Raw genomic sequence first — 20,000 nt, forward strand, 5'->3', positions numbered from 1 at the left:
ATTTCATTTTATTGTATTGTATTTTTTTTACTTTTTTTTTACTTTTATTTTTTATTTATTTTATTTTTACATTCATTTTATTTTATTGTATTCTTTAATTTTCTTATTTTTAGTTTTATTTAATTTAATTTATTTTTTAAATTTATTTAATTAAATTTAATTATTTTTTATTTATTCTATTTTATTTTATTTTATTTTTTTTCCTGTTTAATAGGTGTCAGATTACATCTCTCACACCTTTTACGCTGCTTCTGGATGGTTAAAACATTTATCGTGATTTTTTAAAAACTGAAACTCATGCGTAACAAACATAACAAATTTGGGTAGCAATTCAGTAAAAGTACTATTCTATTAATCCCATGATAATAACACTCTCTCTCTCTCTCTCTCTCTCTCTCTCTCTCTCCCTCTGTCTCTAGAATATTTTTAATGAAAAATATTGATCATGTGGTGTTAGTCATTACACAAGACCAGATTTAACTCTTCAGAACAAGCAGAGATGCTGTTAATGATGATGATGATGACGATGATGATGATGATGATGACGATGACGATGAAGAAGTCATGCATGGATCATTTCTTTCAGACCGTCTACCTGATTTCTGAGGCTTATTCATATAGATTTCTATCGAAAGATTTTAACAAATACTCTTCAGCAGTCGTCATTTACAGCACACATACATTTTAAACTCTTTTTTAAATAAATGTGGAGCTGTTTGACAGAATTAAGAAGAATTTTTTTGTTGATTTTCTACACGTCATGCAACAGGAATGCATTGTGCTAGCTGCTGTGTTTAGCGCCACAGAGTTATTACAGAGTATATGCTAAATTGTGTGTGTGTGTGTGTGTGTGTGCTGCTAGACTCCACTCTGGATGACGGTTAAGAATGATAGCCTCATGACTTCTCGTTTGAGACTGTATCATTATTAGCATCGTCCCGCTACACAAATAAATATCTATAGTTATGAGGCGCTGCTTGTACCAATACAAGCAGCATCATTTAAGCAATATTAATCAATCATTTTATTTATTTCTCCAAGTTTTTAATGAGTAAGAGGATGTGTTTTTGCATTAAGCTCAATTGCAGCGTCATACATTATAACACTAGCAAGATATCACTTAAATTGGATGGTATAGTGATGCAGTGGAGAAGAGCAGGTTTGCAGAATATCTGCTTTGGTCTTAATTTATGGGTCTCTAGTATTTAAAATAAATAAATAAATAAATAAGTAATGAACTCTCTCATACAGACGATACCCTTCTCATCTGTAAAGCAAGGCTGTGAAATAATGAGCATGCTGAATTTTAATGACTTACTATAGAGGCTACTTAGTATTCATGTGTATCTGAATACGAGTGATGCTGTAACGCTACACCGGGACACTGCGAGGGAACACTGTGAGCTCGTATCCGATAAACTACAAAATAAAACGGAGGCCAAGTCAAAGGAAAACTAATAACGAAGATCTTTTCAACGCTTTTTTGTCTTTCAAAGGCGTTAAAATGCTGAACATCACCAGGTCGAAGCAAAGCAGGTTACTGATCTGTAGCGGTAATGGAACTAATGCAATAAGAGAAGAATAAAAGAAAACGCAACAGATGTAAGAAGTGGGTGATAGTGTTTTAAGCAGAGAGAGAGAGAGAGAGAGAGAGAGAGAGAGAGAGAGGGTGAGAGAGAGAGAGACAGAGAGAGAGAATGAGAGAATGACAGAGAGGGGGAGAGAGAGGGTGGGGGGGGGTAAGTTAGCAATGGAGAGATGGAGAGAGAGAAAATGAGAGAGAGGGGGAGAAAGTGAGAGAGGGAGAGAGATGGGGGGGTGAGAGAGAGGGGGAGAAAGTTAGAGAGGGAGAGAGAGAGAGGGAGAGAGAGAGAGAGAGAGAGAGAGAGAGAGAGAGAGGGGAAGGAAATATAAAAATATAAACTGTATAATGTGAGGAGTCTCAGGATCCAGTTCCCAGTAAGAGAACTAAATGGTTCAGGCTGGATACACCATGGATACACCATGTATACACACACACACACACACACACACACACACACACACACAGCAGTCCTGTGGATCTAAAGGTGGTCTCAGAACCTGCCTGAGGTTTCCTTACCATGCCACGTAAACAAGCAAAAATCCAGTATGGGCAAATTTGTGTGTTACAGTGTGTGTGTGTGTGTGTGTGTGTGTGTGAGTGTGAGTGTGTGTGTGTGTGTGTGAGTGTGAGTGTCTTACTTGCAAACAGCACACACAAAGCATCGTGGGTGATAGGTCTTCCCAAGTGCAGACACCACCTCTCCCTCGATGAACTGCTCACAGCTGAAGCAGCGTGTGCCATAGAGACGCTGATAGTCCAGAGTGCAGATATACTCGCCCTGCCGCACGAAGAACCCTCCCTGAGCCAGGTCACAGCCACACACTGTGGAGAGAGAGAGAGAGAGAGAGAGAGAGAGAGAGAGAGAGAGAGAGAGAGAGCACAAGACAGACATGAGCAAGGTGAAAGATTGCTGCTATTAAGTGGAGCAGCAGAATTACATCTCATAACACTGTAATTGTTATGAGATGTTAGCATGTTAGCAAGTTCCAATGTGTTGCTTGTTGATTGGATGATATCTGCTGTAATTGAGTCATTACTGAACCACTGTCATTACTGACACCATCCTCAACACTGTCATTACTGACACCATCCTCAACACTGTCATTACTGACACCACCCTCAACACTGTCATTACTGATACCATCCTCAATACGATCATTACTGACACCATCAACACTGTCATTACTGATACCATCCTCAACACTGTCATTACTGACACCATCAACACTGTCATTACTGACACCATCCTCAACACTGTCATTACTGATACCATCCTCAATACGATCATTACTGACACCATCAACACTGTCATTACTGACACCATCCTCAATACGATCATTACTGACACCATCAACACTGTCATTACTGACACCATCAACACTGTCATTACTGACACCATGAACACTGTCATTACTGACACCATCAACACTGTCATTACTGACACCATCAACACTGTCATTACTAACACCATGAACACTGTCATTACTGACACCATCAACACTGTCATTACTGATACCATCCTCAATACGATCATTACTGACACCATCAACACTGTCATTACTGACACCATCCTCAACACTGTCATTACTGACACCATCAACACTGTCATTACTGACACCATCCTCAACACTGTCATTACTGATACCATCCTCAATACGATCATTACTGACACCATCAACACTGTCATTACTGACACCATCAACACTGTCATTACTGACACCATCCTCAACACTGTCATTACTGATACCATCCTCAATACGATCATTACTGACACCATCAACACTGTCATTACTGACACCATCAACACTGTCATTACTGACACCATCAACACTGTCATTACTGACACCATCCTCAACACGATCATTACTAACACCATCCTCAACACTGTCATTACTGACACCACCCTCAACACTGTCATTACTGACACCATCCTCAACAGTCTTTATTGACACCATCCTTAACACCGTCATTACTGACACCATCAACACTGTCATTACTGACACCATCCTCGACACCATCATTATTGACACCATCATCAACACTGTCATTACTGACACCATCCTCAACACCATCATTACTGACACCATCCTCAACACTGACACTGCTGACACCATCCTCAACACTGTCATTACTGACAACATTCTCAACACCATCGTTACTGACACCATCCTCAACACCATCATTACTGACACCATCCTCAACACTGACATTGCTGACACCATCCTCAACACCATCATTACTTACAACATTCTCAACACCATCATTACTGACACCATCCTCAACACCATCATTACTGACACCATCCTCAACACCATCATTACTGACACCATCCTCAACACTGACACTGCTGACACCATCCTCAACACTGTCATTACTGACAACATTCTCAACACCATCATTACTGACACCATCCTCAACACCATCATTACTGACACCACCCTCAACACTGTCATTACTGACACCATCCTCAACACCATAATCCTCAACACTGTCATTACTGACACCACCCTCAACACTGTCATTACTGACACCACCCTCAACACTGTCATTACTGACACCATCCTCAACACGATCATTACTGACACCATCCTCAACAGTCTTTATTGACACCATCCTTAACACTGTCATTACTGACACCACCCTCAACATTGTCATTACTGACACCATCCTCAACACCATAATCCTCATCACTGTCATTACTGACACCATCCTCAACATTGTTATTACTGACACCATCCTCAACACCATAATCCTCATCACTGTCATTACTGACACCATCCTCAACATTGTCATTACTGACACCATCCTCAACACCATAATCCTCATCACTGTCATTACTGACACCATCCTCAGTGCTGTCATTACTGACACCATCCTCAACACTGTCATTACTGACACCATCCTCAACACCATCATTACTGACACCATCCTCAACACCATCATTACTGACACCATTCTCAACACTGTGATTACTGACACCATCCTCAACACCGTCATTACTGACACCATTCTCAACACTGTCATTACTGACACCATCCTCAACACTGTGATTACTGACACCATCCTCAACACCGTCATTACTGACACCATCCTCAACACCGTCATTACTGACACCATCCTCAGTGCTGTCATTACTGACACCATCCTCAACACTGTCATTACTGACACCATCCTCAACACCATCATTACTAACACCATCTTCAACACTGTCATTACTGACACCATCCTTAACACTGTCATTACTGACACCATCCTCAACACCGTCATTACTGACACCATCCTCAACACCGTCATTACTGACACCATCCTCAACACTGTCATTACTGACACCATCCTCAACACCATCATTATTGACACCATCCTCAACACCATCATTACTGACAATCATCAACACTGACATTGCTGACACCATCCTCAACACTGTCATTACTGACACCATCCTCAGCACTGTCATTACTGACACCATCCTCAACACTGTCATTACTGACAACATTCTCAACACCATCATTACTGACACCATCCTCAACACTGACATTGCTGACACCATCCTCAACACTGTCATTACTGACAACATTCTCAACACCATCATTACTGACACCATCCTCAACACCATCATTACTGACACCATCCTCAACACCATCATTACTGACACCATCCTCAACACCATAATCCTCATCACCGTCATTACTGACACCATCCTCAACACGATCATTACTAACACCATCTGCAACACTGTCATTACTGACACCACCCTCAACACTGTCATTACTGACACCATCCTCAACACCATAATCCTCATCACCGTCATTACTGATACCATCCTCAACACGATCATTACTGACACCATCAACACTGTCATTACTGACACCATCCTCAACACTGTCATTACTGACACCATCCTCAACACCATAATCCTCATCACTGTCATTACTGACACCATCCTCAACACTGTCATTACTGACACCATCCTCAACATGAACATTACTAACACCATCCTCAACACCATCATTATTGACACCATCCTCAACACCATCATTATTGACACCATCCTCAACACCATCATTACTGACAATCATCAACACTGACATTGCTGACACCATCCTCAACACTGTCATTGCTGACACCATCCTCAACACTGTCATTACTGACAACATTCTCAACACCATCATTACTGACACCATCCTCAACACCATCATTACTGACACCACCCTCAACACTGTCATTACTGACACCATCCTCAACACCATAATCCTCATCACTGTCATTACTGACACCACCCTCAACACTGTCATTACTGACACCACCCTCAACACTGTCATTACTGACACCACCCTCAACACTGTCATTACTGACACCATCCTCAACACGATCATTACTGACACCATCCTCAACAGTCTTTATTGACACCATCCTTAACACTGTCATTACTGACACCACCCTCAACATTGTCATTACTGACACCATCCTCAACACCATAATCCTCATCACTGTCATTACTGACACCATCCTCAGTGCTGTCATTACTGACACCATCCTTAACACTGTCATTACTGACACCACCCTCATCACTGTCATTACTGACACCATCCTCAGCGCTGTCATTGCTGACACCATCCTCAACACCATCATTACTGACACCATCCTCAACATGATCATTACTAACATCATCCTCAACACCATCATTGCTGACACCATCCTCAACACCATCATTACTGACACCATCCTCAACACGACCATTACTAACATCATCCTCAAAACCATCATTACTGACACCATCATCAACACTGTCATTACTGACACCATCCTCAACACCATCATTATTGACACCATCATCAACACTGTCATTACTGACACCATCCTCAACACCATCATTACTGACACCATCCTCAACACTGACACTGCTGACACCATCCTCAACACTGTCATTACTGACAACATTCTCAACACCATCGTTACTGACACCATCCTCAACACCATCATTACTGACACCATCCTCAACACTGACATTGCTGACACCATCCTCAACACCATCATTACTTACAACATTCTCAACACCATCATTACTGACACCATCCTCAACACCATCATTACTGACACCATCCTCAACACCATCATTACTGACACCATCCTCAACACTGACACTGCTGACACCATCCTCAACACTGTCATTACTGACAACATTCTCAACACCATCATTACTGACACCATCCTCAACACCATCATTACTGACACCATCCTCAACACCGTCATTACTGACACCATCCTCAACACCGTCATTACTGACACCATCCTCAACACTGACACTGCTGACACCATCCTCAACACTGTCATTACTGACAACATTCTCAACACCATCATTACTGACACCATCCTCAACACGATCATTACTGACACCATCCTCAACACCATCATTACTGACACAATCATCAACACTGACATTGCTGACACCATCCTCTGTCCAGCTCCACCAAACTGTTTAACTGCTCTGAAGTGACTGAGCTAATGAGCTCAAGAACAAAAACAGAATCAAACATCTGTCATTTTCCCAACAGTCTCTCTCTCTCTCTCTCTCTCTCTCTTTCCTCTTTAATCTCCCTCTTTCCACAAAAACAGGAACCCTGGCAACAACACAATATAAGCCCACTGACATCATCCTCAGAGGAGATCCATTTTCCACCCTCACGGAGTTCCTGACCCTGTACACATCACAGGAATGTAGAACCCATAACTTATTAGAACGAGCTCATTATTATAAACCTGTCGATCCTGTTGATGACCCAACATCAACACCTTCTGACCATTCAGAATCCAGAATTCAACACCGCTCTGGTGTATCAAACACACACAAATACATTCCCTGTACACACCTCACAGAGCTCCCTCTCACACACGAGACACACCACGGCTCCCACGTTCCCTGCACAACATTCCCACATGACCCGGGTCCTAATAAACGCACGGACAATAACAGAGGAATGTTCTACAGGAAGTGACAGGCGTGTTTTCCACGACGGTCCGGCTGCTAGCGTGTGATAGAATGCAGTATGGAACATTAGACACATCGATAGAAGCATCCTGTACTACTCAACCACAATGTCTGAATCAAGTCCAAACCGTGATAACACTTCCCCTGCTTCTCAGAAGCAGACAGACTAACACACACACACACAAGCACACACACACACTCAAGTCAAGTAAAGTGGCCTCCTTTTTTACTACAAGTCTGTACATTAAATCTGGGCAAATCTGTCGTGACCAGACCAAATCTATCATATTATGATAAAATAAAATCTTTAAAATATTTACAATATGATGAAAGATAAATGGTTGACATTAAAGGTACATTACAATTAATTAATTAATTAATTAATTTTATTTTTCATGAATTATATTTATTTATTACATGTCCCCAAGCCATATTAATTAACTAATTCATTCATTAATATGGCTTGGGGACATGTAATAAATACTGTGATAATCTGTATTATAATAATCTTATAAATATTATATTATAAATCTTTTTGAATGCTTTTTTTTTTTTTTTAATTACAACCTGAGAGGAAAAACATTTTTTTATAAGTATAATAAGGTTTTTTTGTACTTTTTCATTGTTATTTATTTAAATTAATTTCTTTAATATAAAAAATGAAATTAATTCAAATAAATAATAATACAAATAAATAAATGTATTCATTTTTGAAGACAATACTTTATATAAATCATTACATAGTCTTATGTCTCACGGTGATGGTGTGAAAAGTGAAATGTTTGGTCAGAGTGAATGAGGAAGCGGTCAGGAGACAGGTTTAAATCTGAGCACCTGAACTCATCTCAGCTTCTCTGTTGTGGCTGAAGTCCTGCTGTGATTGAGGTCTACACACAATGGGGCTATTTTCCACAACATGCTTTTTATTTACCCCACAGCAGATGGCCTCCAGACCTCAGAGACGGAGTTAAACACGTCAACCTGTCTACTTCCAGAACTTCCTCTCTCTCTCTCTCTCTCTCTCTCTCTCTCTCTCTCTCACTCTCTCTCTCTCCCCTTACATTTCTCTCTCTCTCTCTCTCTCTCTCTCTCTCTCTCTCTCCTTCTATTTCCATCTGTCTGTCTATCTGTCTGTCTCTCTCTCTCTCCCTCTCTCTCTCTCTCTGCATCTACCCCTCTCTGTCTGTCTGTTTCTCTCCCCCTACACCTCTCTCTCAACTTCTATTTCCGTCTCTCTGTCTGTCTGTCTGTCTCTTTCTCTCTCTCTCTCTCTCCCTCTCCATCTATCTCCCTCTGTCCGTCTGTCTGTCTGTCTGTCTGTCTCTGCCTTTGTTTTTCTCTCTCTCTTTCGTTCGTATACATGGTAGTGAAAGATAACACCAAGCTTGATTTATCGTTCAATTTTCATAGACGGGTTTGATGATGTGGATTGTTACCGGAAAAATGGGGGTGCAAATGAGGCGGTGGTAAGGAGGGACAACAAGTCTGCAATTGCCCTGACAGAACTGATAAAGACAGGGACTACTCCAGAGGACACTATTAACAAACCAGCAGTGCCACAGCCAACCGAGACGGACCCACATTCTGTTGTGGAACCACTGAGAGAGCAGACGGGCACAGACGAGTCCGCTGAAGTCATGGACAACGTGGACACAGGTACCAAACATAGTGAAGAATTGGATAACTTAGAAAATTCAGAGGCATAGGAAAAGGTTTGTTATAAGGCAAACATGGCAGAAAGGAAAGAGCATGATGAAATGGTCAGTGAGAGCTGTATGGGGTACTTTTACAGAAGAAAACAGATATCATATTTCTACAAGAAACACACAGAGATGCTAAGAATGTTATAGACTGGATGAAAGAATGGGGAGGAGTTTCTATTTTTCATCACAACTCCTCTGTTAGTGGTTGAGTGGCAATATTATTGTCCAGATTCCTATGAGGTTACTGAAATTGTAAAAGGCAGAAAGTGAAAGCAAATCTTTATGCCTGTGTTTTTGTTTTTATTTGTGTATATGTGCCAAGGGCAGCAAATCAAAGGCTGTCTTTTTTTTTTAGCAAATTTTGCGAAACTCTACAAGGTTGTAGTAAAGAGGAGTATTTGTTTTTAGGGGGAGATTTTAACTGCACTTAACAGGACATAGACAGGAACCATGTTGATCCACATATGGCTTCTTGTAGAAGTCTTGAAGCAGACCTAAACCTAAACAACTAAACATTTGTAAAAAGTGTTTTAGCACGATTCATGAAATACTGTAGTCAGAGAGAAATGAGACCTTTGCAGAACTGCTGGTCACAAAAAAGTGTCAGTGGTTAGATATTCTGGATGTAAAAGCACAGAGGGCCTTGGTCCGGTCATGCCTTCTAGATGCAAACCAATTGGATGCACCGGCCAAATATTTCTTCAGAGAAAAGAAAAATGGTCAAAATAGGTTTATCCTTATGTTTAGAGGATGGAGCCTGACCGAACAGATATCAGGAAAAGGGCAGTAGAGTTTTACAAAAGTCTCTACAGGAGTGAGGTGTCAGGTGAGTGCAGCACTGAGAGTGGCTTCTACAAAAACCTTCCACAGTTGACAGAGGTGGCCAATGCTGGCCTCAAAGGTGTAGAGCTTCACAACGCTCTTCAGAGTCACTATGAAATGTAGTGGGAGAGGACGTGCTCCTAGTGCTCAATGAAAGCCTGACTGGAGGTTCACTCTCAGTTAGTTGTTGGAGAGTCGAACTCATCCTTCTCAGAAAAGTGACTTAACAGACATCAAGAACCCTGGAGCCCTGACTCACTCCTGTGCAATGAACAAACTGCTCTCAAACAGGCTGGGTCAGGTCATTCATCCAGACCAGACCTATTGTGTGCCAGCCAGGCAATTTTTTGATAATATCTCTTATATATTAGACATAACAGACTGCTCTAAAATGTTCGACTTAGACTTCGGGTTAATTTCCCTAAACCAACAGAAAGCTTTTGAGAGAGTTGAGCACAATTACTTATGGAAATTTTAGAGGTTTTTGTCTTCTGCAAAGACTTTTATGATAAGGTCATGGTGCTCTGTAGTGACACAGTTAGTTCTTATACTCAAGTTACATTTAAAGCAAAACCCAATTTACCGGGGTTATAACAAGGCTGTTCGCTGTCCGGAATGCTGGACTCGACTGCCATAGAACCCCTACTACACCAATTTAGAAGGTTCAGCACATTGTCCTGGCCAAAGTCAATTAGAGCAAAAGTGAGGCATTATTGTTTGGAAACTGGTTGGGTGAAAAACCAAAGCTTTCAGAGGGGCTAAATTGGACAAGATGGGGCTTGGAATACCTAGGAGCTGTTTTAGAAGATGAGGCCGATGTGATGAAGAACTTGGAGGGGTTACTTAATGAGGTAAAAGGGCCGATTGGCAAAGTGGAAATGTCTAGTACCAAATATATCATACAGCGTACAGGGGTTTAACATAGTGGCATCCTCATTGTGGCATAAAATGTCTTGTCTGGACCACCCTATAAGTTATCTAAAAGAGTACACTGAGTACCACAAAGTGTGCTGTATTTGCCAAGGGAAGAAGGTGGACAAGGACTCATTCATCTGCAAAGCAGGATATCAGCTTTTTTGCCCACAATTTCTGCAAAGATTTCTGTATGGACCTACAGAATCCAAGTGGAGAACTGTTGCGAGCATCATCTTACACACAGAGGGACTGGATCACCCTCAGTTGACATGCTCAAATTACCAACCTTATACAGAAATCTGTTTACGGTGTGGAGTTTGCTCAGCCGGCAAAGGACAGAGGCCACAGATTCCATCTTAGAGGAACCCCTAGTCCACGGAGCCCAAATGGATTCAACATCCACTAAATGCAACCTTTTTGGGTCAACAAGCTACTATTGAACTCAAGGACTATAACACTGGGCAACTTACTGATATTACTGAGCAGGACCAAACTGTACAGAAGCACAAGCCAAGGCAGCACGTTTGGGAATCAAGTCAATCTGACTAGTCCCACAACTTTTAGAGAAGTGTAAAGTCTGTTCTCACTAAAGAGGAGTTAAAGATGGTGAAGGATTGGCTCACAAGAGAAAAACCTTCCATTTCTGAGGACCCTGTCATCTGTCTCCCAAACTTCCCTCCCAAAAGGTTACCCTTCTGGATTTTATGCAAAATATTGTATTGTAGACTTTCCATCAAGTATAAGTAAGGTCATTTACAAAGTGGGTGTAAAATGAAGGGATGTGGTAGCTTAGTGGTTAAGCTTTTGGCCTCCTGATGGGAAGGTTGTGAGTTCCCAGGTCAACCAAGCTGCCCCTGCTGGGCCCCTGAGCAACACCCTTAAAACTTAATTGCTCAGTTGTATAAAATCTGATAAATTGTAAGTTGCTCTGGATCTGCATTCTAACAAAGTGTTACAACAACAGAACTGACTCACCCTGACTCGGGGTGAGCGATACCGTCAAGCCAGAGCGGAAAGCATTGTATAAGCCACCAATGTCAAAAAGGTTATCAGAAATTCAATGGAACATTATTCATGTATTTACTTCCATTTTAGAACCTGATGATTACCCAGAATGTCCTGAAAGATAGACTGTTTTTAAATTACAGAGTGACTTGTTTTAATGTTTTATTGAACCATTTTCACTTAAAATTTATTTTTGGGAGCAGATATGTGCAGAGAAAACCCGGTATCTGTGCCAGTTGCTAAACTTTCTACTAGGACAAGCAAAACTAGCCATCTTCAATAGTAGAAGAAACAAAATAGAACAAAGTGCAGAGTAAAACACTCAAGTGATGTTCTTAAACTCTGTAAAAGCCAGAATTGCCGTTGACTTCCAGTTCTATAAACTTACAGGTAAAAAAATTTGTAACATTTGTAAACTCGCTTCGGTTGGCATCGCTTGGCTTTCCACTGATGCAAAGTTTTGAACGGCTCCCGGTTGTATGCCGAAGCAAATTTCTTGCAAAATTTCAATTCTTAAGGCGAAAATTCGTAAGGGAAGTTCCACTGTGTCAGCAAAAAGGCAGCAGAGTTTTACAAAATGTGGTGTCAGGTGAGCGCAGCACTGACAGTGGCCTCTACGAAAACCTTCCACAGTTGTCGGATGATGCCAGTGCTGGCCTCAAAGGTGCTTCCAAAGCATGGAGACTGGAAAGGCATCTGGAATTGACTGACTTCCAGTTCTAGAGATGTTTTTGTGCAGTAGAAATGAATTATGTTGTACAGATGAAAAAGAGTCATCTTTTTCACAGCTCCTTGTATAACGGTGTGGCTCTGACCCCTTTCCACCCCTTTTATTTTTTCATGTACTTATCCATCTAAGGTTCTATCTGTCTTCTTATATCTTCAAGATTGCAATCGCTTCAAGAATGCACTTTCTTGAAATCAACAACACATTTATTTTTAAAAAAATTGCATGGAGCCTCCGCTGTGTACGAGTCCCTGTGTAAGCTGTTTCTATAGAAACGTTCACATATTAAAACAAGTGCACTGATATAAACCTGTTGTTACTGCTGGAACTACCGTCCGAGTCGTAGTTCCAGCTGCTGAATTCAAGCGTCCTGTGGTTTAATGAGTAAGAATCAGTTTCTCCAGAACAGAAAGCCCACCGTTTTCTTGAGCGAGATTCCACAATCTGTTGTATTACAGCTAAACTGTGCTGATTGACGGTAAGTGCAGAAGTGTAGCTCAGATCTGTTACAGAAAACACATGCGAGTGAGAACAGGATGACAGGAGGGATGGGTGGAGTGGAGTGGAGGGGAAAATGGAAAGAGAGAACTATTTAAGATAAGAGGAAAAAAAAATAAGGGAGGAAAGAAAGGAAGCCAAAGAAAAAACTCCTAATCTAATCCAGAAGCTGATAATGAGCTTAAGTGTGTGTGTTGTGAGCTTCCTCTTTAACGCCTGACTGAAGGATTTTTTATTCACGCAGTTCTCGGATCTCAGGAGCAATGTGGCTCACATGCCTTAGCATCTCTGCAGCAATAAATCTTCACCTAGAACTGACAAAATCCTCCTGCCTGACGCTCGGTCATGAGATCATGGCTCGTGTTCGACTCACAGTGACATATTTGACTCCTTCACAGCGGGAAGCTCTGACAGACCGAGCCAGCCTGTGTCGACTCGGCTATCGTGTTCCAGCAGAATCCTCTGGCATTCATCTAGATGACGAAAGTGAGAATACTAAATGCTGAATGAGACACACACACACACACACACACACACACACAGAGAGGCAAGTGTGTGCTGGTGAAGCTGGCATGACACCCTAAGAAGCCTGAGAAAACAGGGAGGGTCTGAATTCCCGTGCTCTTTAAACACACAACAAAATAATCTGAACAAATTTTTTTACAAATTTCTGATTCGTCGCTGCTGGATTCGAATTCTGACCAATCAGAATCCAGAACTGATTTAAACACAGCCAGAAAATTTATCGTGAAGCATTTTAGCCACGTGCAGGACTTACCGTTGTCATGGCAACACACACTCCTCACATGTGTGTAGACTTTTTTTTTTTTGTCACATGTAAACAGCTTCATCTGCAATCCACCTTCAGCTACAACTGACAGGAGTTCAGGAGTTTGGGCTATTTACCATCAAGTTAGGTCAAAGGTCAGATGTTTCCCAGCATGTAGTAAGAGAAGCGTGGGGAAGCGGTGTCCACCCGAGCCGCTCGGAGCATACCCTGGGTATGGGTTACACATACCATACAGGAACTCTGCCACGCCCTCACACTCACTAATATCAACATCGGGTTACGTTCGGACGCTTCGAAATAAATAATATCCTCACTCTGTGACCAGCGGTTTGTTTACGCTGATTGGGGTACTTTAAAAATTATTAATCACAATATCGGTATCATAACATCGCTTATTATATTATAACGGCACATAATAGCATCATAGCAACCAAAGAAAAAGGCACTGGCCGTCCACTTTATTAGGAATTCCCTCACGTTCATGCAGTTATCTAATCAGCCACATTAATGTTTTGTGTTTTTTTGCACCATTCTGTATAAACTCTAGAAATTGTTATGTATAAAAATCCCAGCTGCAGATCTGATCAGCAGTTTCTGAAATACTCCAGCCAACACATCTGGGACGAACAACCAGGTCACGGTTGCATACACAGAAACCAGAGATCAGACTTTTTCTTCATTCCGTTGTTTGATGTGAACTGAAGCTCTTCATCTGAATCTGCATGGTTTTGTGCTGCTGCATAAACAAGCAGGTGTACAGGTTATGTAAAAGATCAGCGAAAGCACTGCTTTTTCACAGGTTTGATCCAATGATCCAGTTAATATCCTGATTAACAAAACAACATTCTTCCAAGATCAGCTGGACCTGGCAAACGACGGAGGAGAGCTCCTGTTGATGAGGTCACCTTGACGAGAGAGAGAGAGAGAGAGAGAGAGAGAGAGAGAGAGAAACCGAGGTCTGAACTAATTTCTCTCCTGTACACATTGTTCAGATTAGTTTACAACAAACTGCATACTTATCCAATCACTACATGAAAATCCTGATCCATTAAAAAGACAGGAAACAAAGTGAGGATAATTCAGAGATAAGTGAGAGAAGAGAAGAGAAGAGAAGAGAAGAGAAGAGAAGAGAAGAGAAGAGAAGAGAAGAGAAGAGAAGAGAAGAGAAGAATGGAGAAAAGAAGAGAAAAATGGAGAAAAGAAGAAGAGAAGAGAAGAGAAGAGAAGAGAAGAGAAGAGAAGAGTGTAAACAATGATGTCTGTGGAGAGAGAGAGAGAGATCACATGACCCTCATTTCATCCCTGGTTCCAGCTTAATATTCTTCTTTTACCCCTCCATCACTGATAAACTCAGATCCTCTATTCTACCCTGACATCTCACAGTCATCTTCAGCTTTCCTGGTTTCACCTGTTCCACTGTCCTCACTATATTCTGAAGCTGTGGAACAGTTTACATCCAGGCATTAGGTCAATCCTAGCCAATAAACACTTATCTAGAGTCACTTGAAGACTGGACCACTGCTCCTGGCTCTTGCAACTTGACCCCGGCAGATCTGCATGACCTTTAACAACTTCTCCCTTCTCACATTACCCCTTTTCTACCTCTGCTTCTGGTAGCTGCCGGATTTAACACTCTGATACATGCCTACCTAGGCAAAAACAGACCAGAAACCTCTTACCTTAAAGTTCTTCTCACACCCTGCACTGCACTACACTCCCTCATATCCTCCAGCACTGCTTGACTGATCCCACCATCTCTCAGTGTACAAGGTAGACATGCATCAAAACTGCCCTTCTGAATGAACTTCTTCTACAGCTGAGGAACTTGGTGTCTTCAAACAATGTCTATAGACCTACCACTTCCTGGGGTACATAAAAACTTATCAAAAAATGGTGGTATTCTTAGTCCTTGACCTAGTGAACCAGTCTCAGAACCAGTATCAAAGCATTTCTATAAGTCCCTCTGGATAAGCTGCATTTAAATTCATGGAATTGGTCAGACATCTTTATCCAGAGTGACTTTCTCTGAAGCCTCTATCAACGAATGCATCCTGATACTAGTTCACTAGGTCAAGGACTAAAAATAGCACCAGGCTAAAAACTCTTTTGGGAGGTAATACAGCAAGACAAGCAGTGGTAGATCTGTTTGAAGACAACCAGCTCCTCAGCTGGTCAGAAGAATCTAGAAGAAGCTCATTCCACCACTTTGGTGCTAGAACAGATATGAGCCTGGATGCAGGCCCATTTTGTACCCTGAGAGATGGTGCTTTCAGAAGCACATATGACCTCACCAAGAGACAGGGTATAGAGGAAGAACAGAAGGGGACCAAGTACTGAGCCTTGTGGGATACCAGTGGAGAGATGTGGATCTTTTCCAAGATATCCGATATGACCGAAGCTCCAGGTATGAAGCAAAACATTCCCATGAATTCCAAGACTCATGAGCATGGATGAGGGAGTCTTGTGTCAAGGAGGATGAGGACATTGTGGCTGATCCAGCAGCATAGAGCTTCTCAGTGATGAGAGAAATGACAGTTACAAACCCCAAAAATGGATTCTTTTCCAATATCTTAAATTAAAATGTTATTCAATCTCCATGAACAAGACAGTTCCGGTTCTCATTTACGTTATAGCAGCTATAAACACTAGTTCCTTCAGAGCCAATTTTTTCTCTCTGCAACTTGTTGTCTTTTGTTACCAAGCAACTGTAATGTGGGGTGGTAGCTCAGTGGTTAAGGCCTTGCACAAGTGATCAGAAGGTCGCGAGTTCAAATCCCAGGTTCACCAAACTGCCACTGCTGGGCAAGGCCCTTAACCCTCAGTTGTATAAAATGAGAACAAGACTCCATGTGTTTATGTAGAGTGTCCAATGTACAAATCCCTGAGAATGAGCTATTACTATGGAAACGATAAAACATTACTATATAGCTGGGGAGCTGTTACAAAATAATTGATCAACTGACTAATCAGAATCCAGAATTCAGCTGTGGAATAAATATATGAAGTAAACTGAAATGTCACTGGGAGTCTCACAAAATTTTATTTCAGTGAATGAACACAGTCCAGAAAACAGTGAACTCCAAAACAAGGAAATCGCCTGGCACCAATCTGGCAGCTCCACTCCAAACGAAAAGGTTTTTGGGGAATGCAATCTCACTAATGTGCTGAAGCAGAGGGCCAGGACATGCACTTTGGGGAAAGAGCAGTGAAATTCAATCTGCTCTCAGCCTGCCATCTCTCTCTCTCTCTCTCTCTCTCTCTCGCTCTCTTACGCCACCACATTAGCGTACAGTACAAATCAGGCTGAGGCTTGTGAGGCTGATCTGACATTTAAAGACCCAGCATTCTTTTGAGCTCATGTGAACATTCAGTGTCATGTTTTCCGAAGAGGTTGTTTGCAAAAACAATGTTTATAAGAGTCACTATCAAAATGTCCTGACTAATAATCTAGAGATCGGTGGTGATAATCTGAAATCAGAAATTAGAAATCTGACACTTTCCTCTTTAAAAGGAGAATATGAACTTAATCAGAAGCTCCAGGCTGGACAGCACCAGAATGGACACAAGAGGCCCAGGGGTAGTTGGCTGAAGCCCCATAATGGACAGAAGATGTCCCATGCTAGATGAGATACGCTCCTTGGGTGGACAGAAAAAGTCCCAGGCTATATGAAAGAAGCCCCAAGATGGAAAGTAGAAGCCCCAGGCAAAATGACAGAAGTCCCATGATGGACAGAAGATGCCCCAAGCTAGATGAGATACCCCCTAGAGTGGACAGAAAAAGCTCCAGGCTAGATAAGTCCCAGGATACACAGAAGAAGCCCCATACTATATGAGAGAAGCCCCAGGCTAGATGAGAGATGCCCCAAGCTGGACAGAAGAAGCCCCACACTAGAAGAGAGAAGCCACAGGATGGACAGATGTCCAAGGCTGAAAGATAGAAGCCCCAGGAAAGACAGAAGAAGCCCCAGGCTAGATGACAGAAGCCCTATGATGGACAGAAGCCTCAGGCTAGATGAGAAAAGTCCCAGGAAAGACCGAAGAAGCCCCAGGCTAGATAACAGAAGCCCCAGGATGGACAGAAGAAGCCCCAGGCTGATAATCAGCAAACCCATGGTGTGACAGAAGACCCAGGCTGGGGGTAAGATGCCCTGAGGCTGTTCTTTATAATGATAACCTTGTAAATATTATTTTGACATTAAAGTGAAATTTCAGTGTAAAGTCACTCTTGGTGACATCAATAAAAAACTCCATGAATGACAAACTGCTGAACTGCTGAACCTTTCGCTCTGACACCTTAGTGCATATTTCCTCTTCTAAAGGAGCGAGGTCAAAGTGCACTTCCTGTGACAGATTTATTGCTTCACCAGGAGGATATGAGAAGAGAAGGAGTAATAACTGTGCAATCACTCCATCTTCCTCCAGAGGACATCTCTCTCTCTCTCTCTCTCTCTCTCTATCCCTCTCTCTCTATCCCTCTAACCCTCTCTTAATCTCTCTCTATCTCTCTCTCTATCTCTCTCTCACGCTGATTCATAAATTATTTCCAGCTCTGTGTGAGAGTTATTAATATAAATGAACCTGAAACAACACAGGAAAGAAATCAGCATGCTGACACAGGGACCATGTGTGTGTGTGTGTGTGTGTGTGAGTGTGTGTGTGAGTGTGTGTGTGTGTGAGTGTGTGAGAGAGAGTCAGACAGATAGATAGATAGATAGATAGATAGATAGATAGATAGATAGATAGATAGATAGATAGATAGATACTACAACTACATATAGCAACTACGTGGAACTATGTGAATCTCTGTGGAACTGTGGAACTACATGGAACTATGTGAATCTCTGTGGAACTGTGGAACTACATGGAACTATGTGAATCTCTGTGGAACTGTGGAACTACATGGAACTATGTGAATCTCTGTGGAACTGTGGAACTACATGGAACTATGTGAATCTCTGTGGAACTGTGGAACTACATGGAACTATGTGAATCTCTGTGGAACTGTGGAACTACATGGAACTATGTGAATCTCTGTGGAACTGTGGAACTACATGGAACTATGTGAATCTCTGTGGAACTGTGGAACTACATGGAACTATGTGAATCTCTGTGGAACTGTGGAACTACATGGAACTATGTGAATCTCTGTGGAACTGTGGAACTACATGGAACTATGTCCAAAGGACATGTTTGTCCAAAGGAAATATTTACTCAAGTAAAAGTAACAATCTTAATAGTTACTTGAGTAAGAGTAAAAAAAATTAATGAAAATCATTGAAAAAAATTACTCAAGTAGCTAGTTACTAGTTACTTCTCAGTCCAGTGATGGCCACATCTCAGTCTAGTGATGGCCACATCTCAGTCCAGTGATGGCCACATCTCAGTCCAGTGATGTAAACCCATGACATTAACATTACATGACCTGTCATTTGGAATAAAATTTCAAACACACCCAGGTGTTTTTCTAACAGTTAACTCTGTTTTTATTTTCACATTCACAACACAAACTTGTCAGCATCTGCATTTAAACAAGCTAACACAGAACAAAAGAGAAGGTGTGTGTGTGTGTGTACAGAGTGTGTGTTTGTTATTATGTTTGTGTATGAACTTGTTTATGTGTGTTTACCCTTCAGTATGTGAGTGTTTATTTTGTCATATGTTCTTTCTTGAACGATCAGTTTTACAGAATTTTACTGTGGACTGATCCTCGTTTTCTTGACTTGATCAGTTCTGCATAAACCTTAAGCTTGTTTGCTGAATCCTCTGATGAAATTATAATATATGCATTTTATAAGTACATGCATTCTTTAGGTAGGAATAAAATCAAATACAATCCCGTTTTTATTGTGTATGTATGTTCTACACTTTGAGGTGTCTGTATTTGTGTATAAATACAAGACGTCACAGTATGCTGTAAAATTGATGGAGTTTTGTGGAAAATGGGTGTGAAATTGTCCAGACTTTTAGAA

At 41.5% G+C, this 20,000-nt stretch overlaps 1 protein-coding gene and 1 long non-coding RNA gene across 7 annotated transcripts in view; one reads left to right on the top strand and one right to left on the bottom strand.

Moving 5' to 3' along the window:
- ablim2 (actin binding LIM protein family, member 2) overlaps positions 1 to 20,000 on the bottom strand; it is a 90,501-nt gene that overhangs the window by 36,490 nt on the left and 34,011 nt on the right. For all 6 annotated transcript variants that reach the window (XM_058406879.1, XM_058406873.1, XM_058406874.1 and 3 more), the window contains exon 3: positions 2,224 to 2,407. In XM_058406879.1, coding sequence (XP_058262862.1) covers positions 2,224 to 2,407 — 184 coding nt within the window. The remainder of the gene's footprint in view (positions 1 to 2,223; positions 2,408 to 20,000) is intronic.
- Positions 8,714 to 20,000, top strand: part of LOC131363902 (uncharacterized) — a 12,082-nt gene continuing 795 nt past the window's right edge. Inside the window, exon 1 of the long non-coding RNA XR_009206396.1 lies at positions 8,714 to 9,227. This is a non-coding gene — a long non-coding RNA (uncharacterized LOC131363902). The remainder of the gene's footprint in view (positions 9,228 to 20,000) is intronic.

Source organism: Hemibagrus wyckioides, linkage group LG13 (genome assembly GCF_019097595.1).
Source record: "Hemibagrus wyckioides isolate EC202008001 linkage group LG13, SWU_Hwy_1.0, whole genome shotgun sequence".
NCBI classification, from domain to species: domain Eukaryota; kingdom Metazoa; phylum Chordata; class Actinopteri; order Siluriformes; family Bagridae; genus Hemibagrus; species Hemibagrus wyckioides.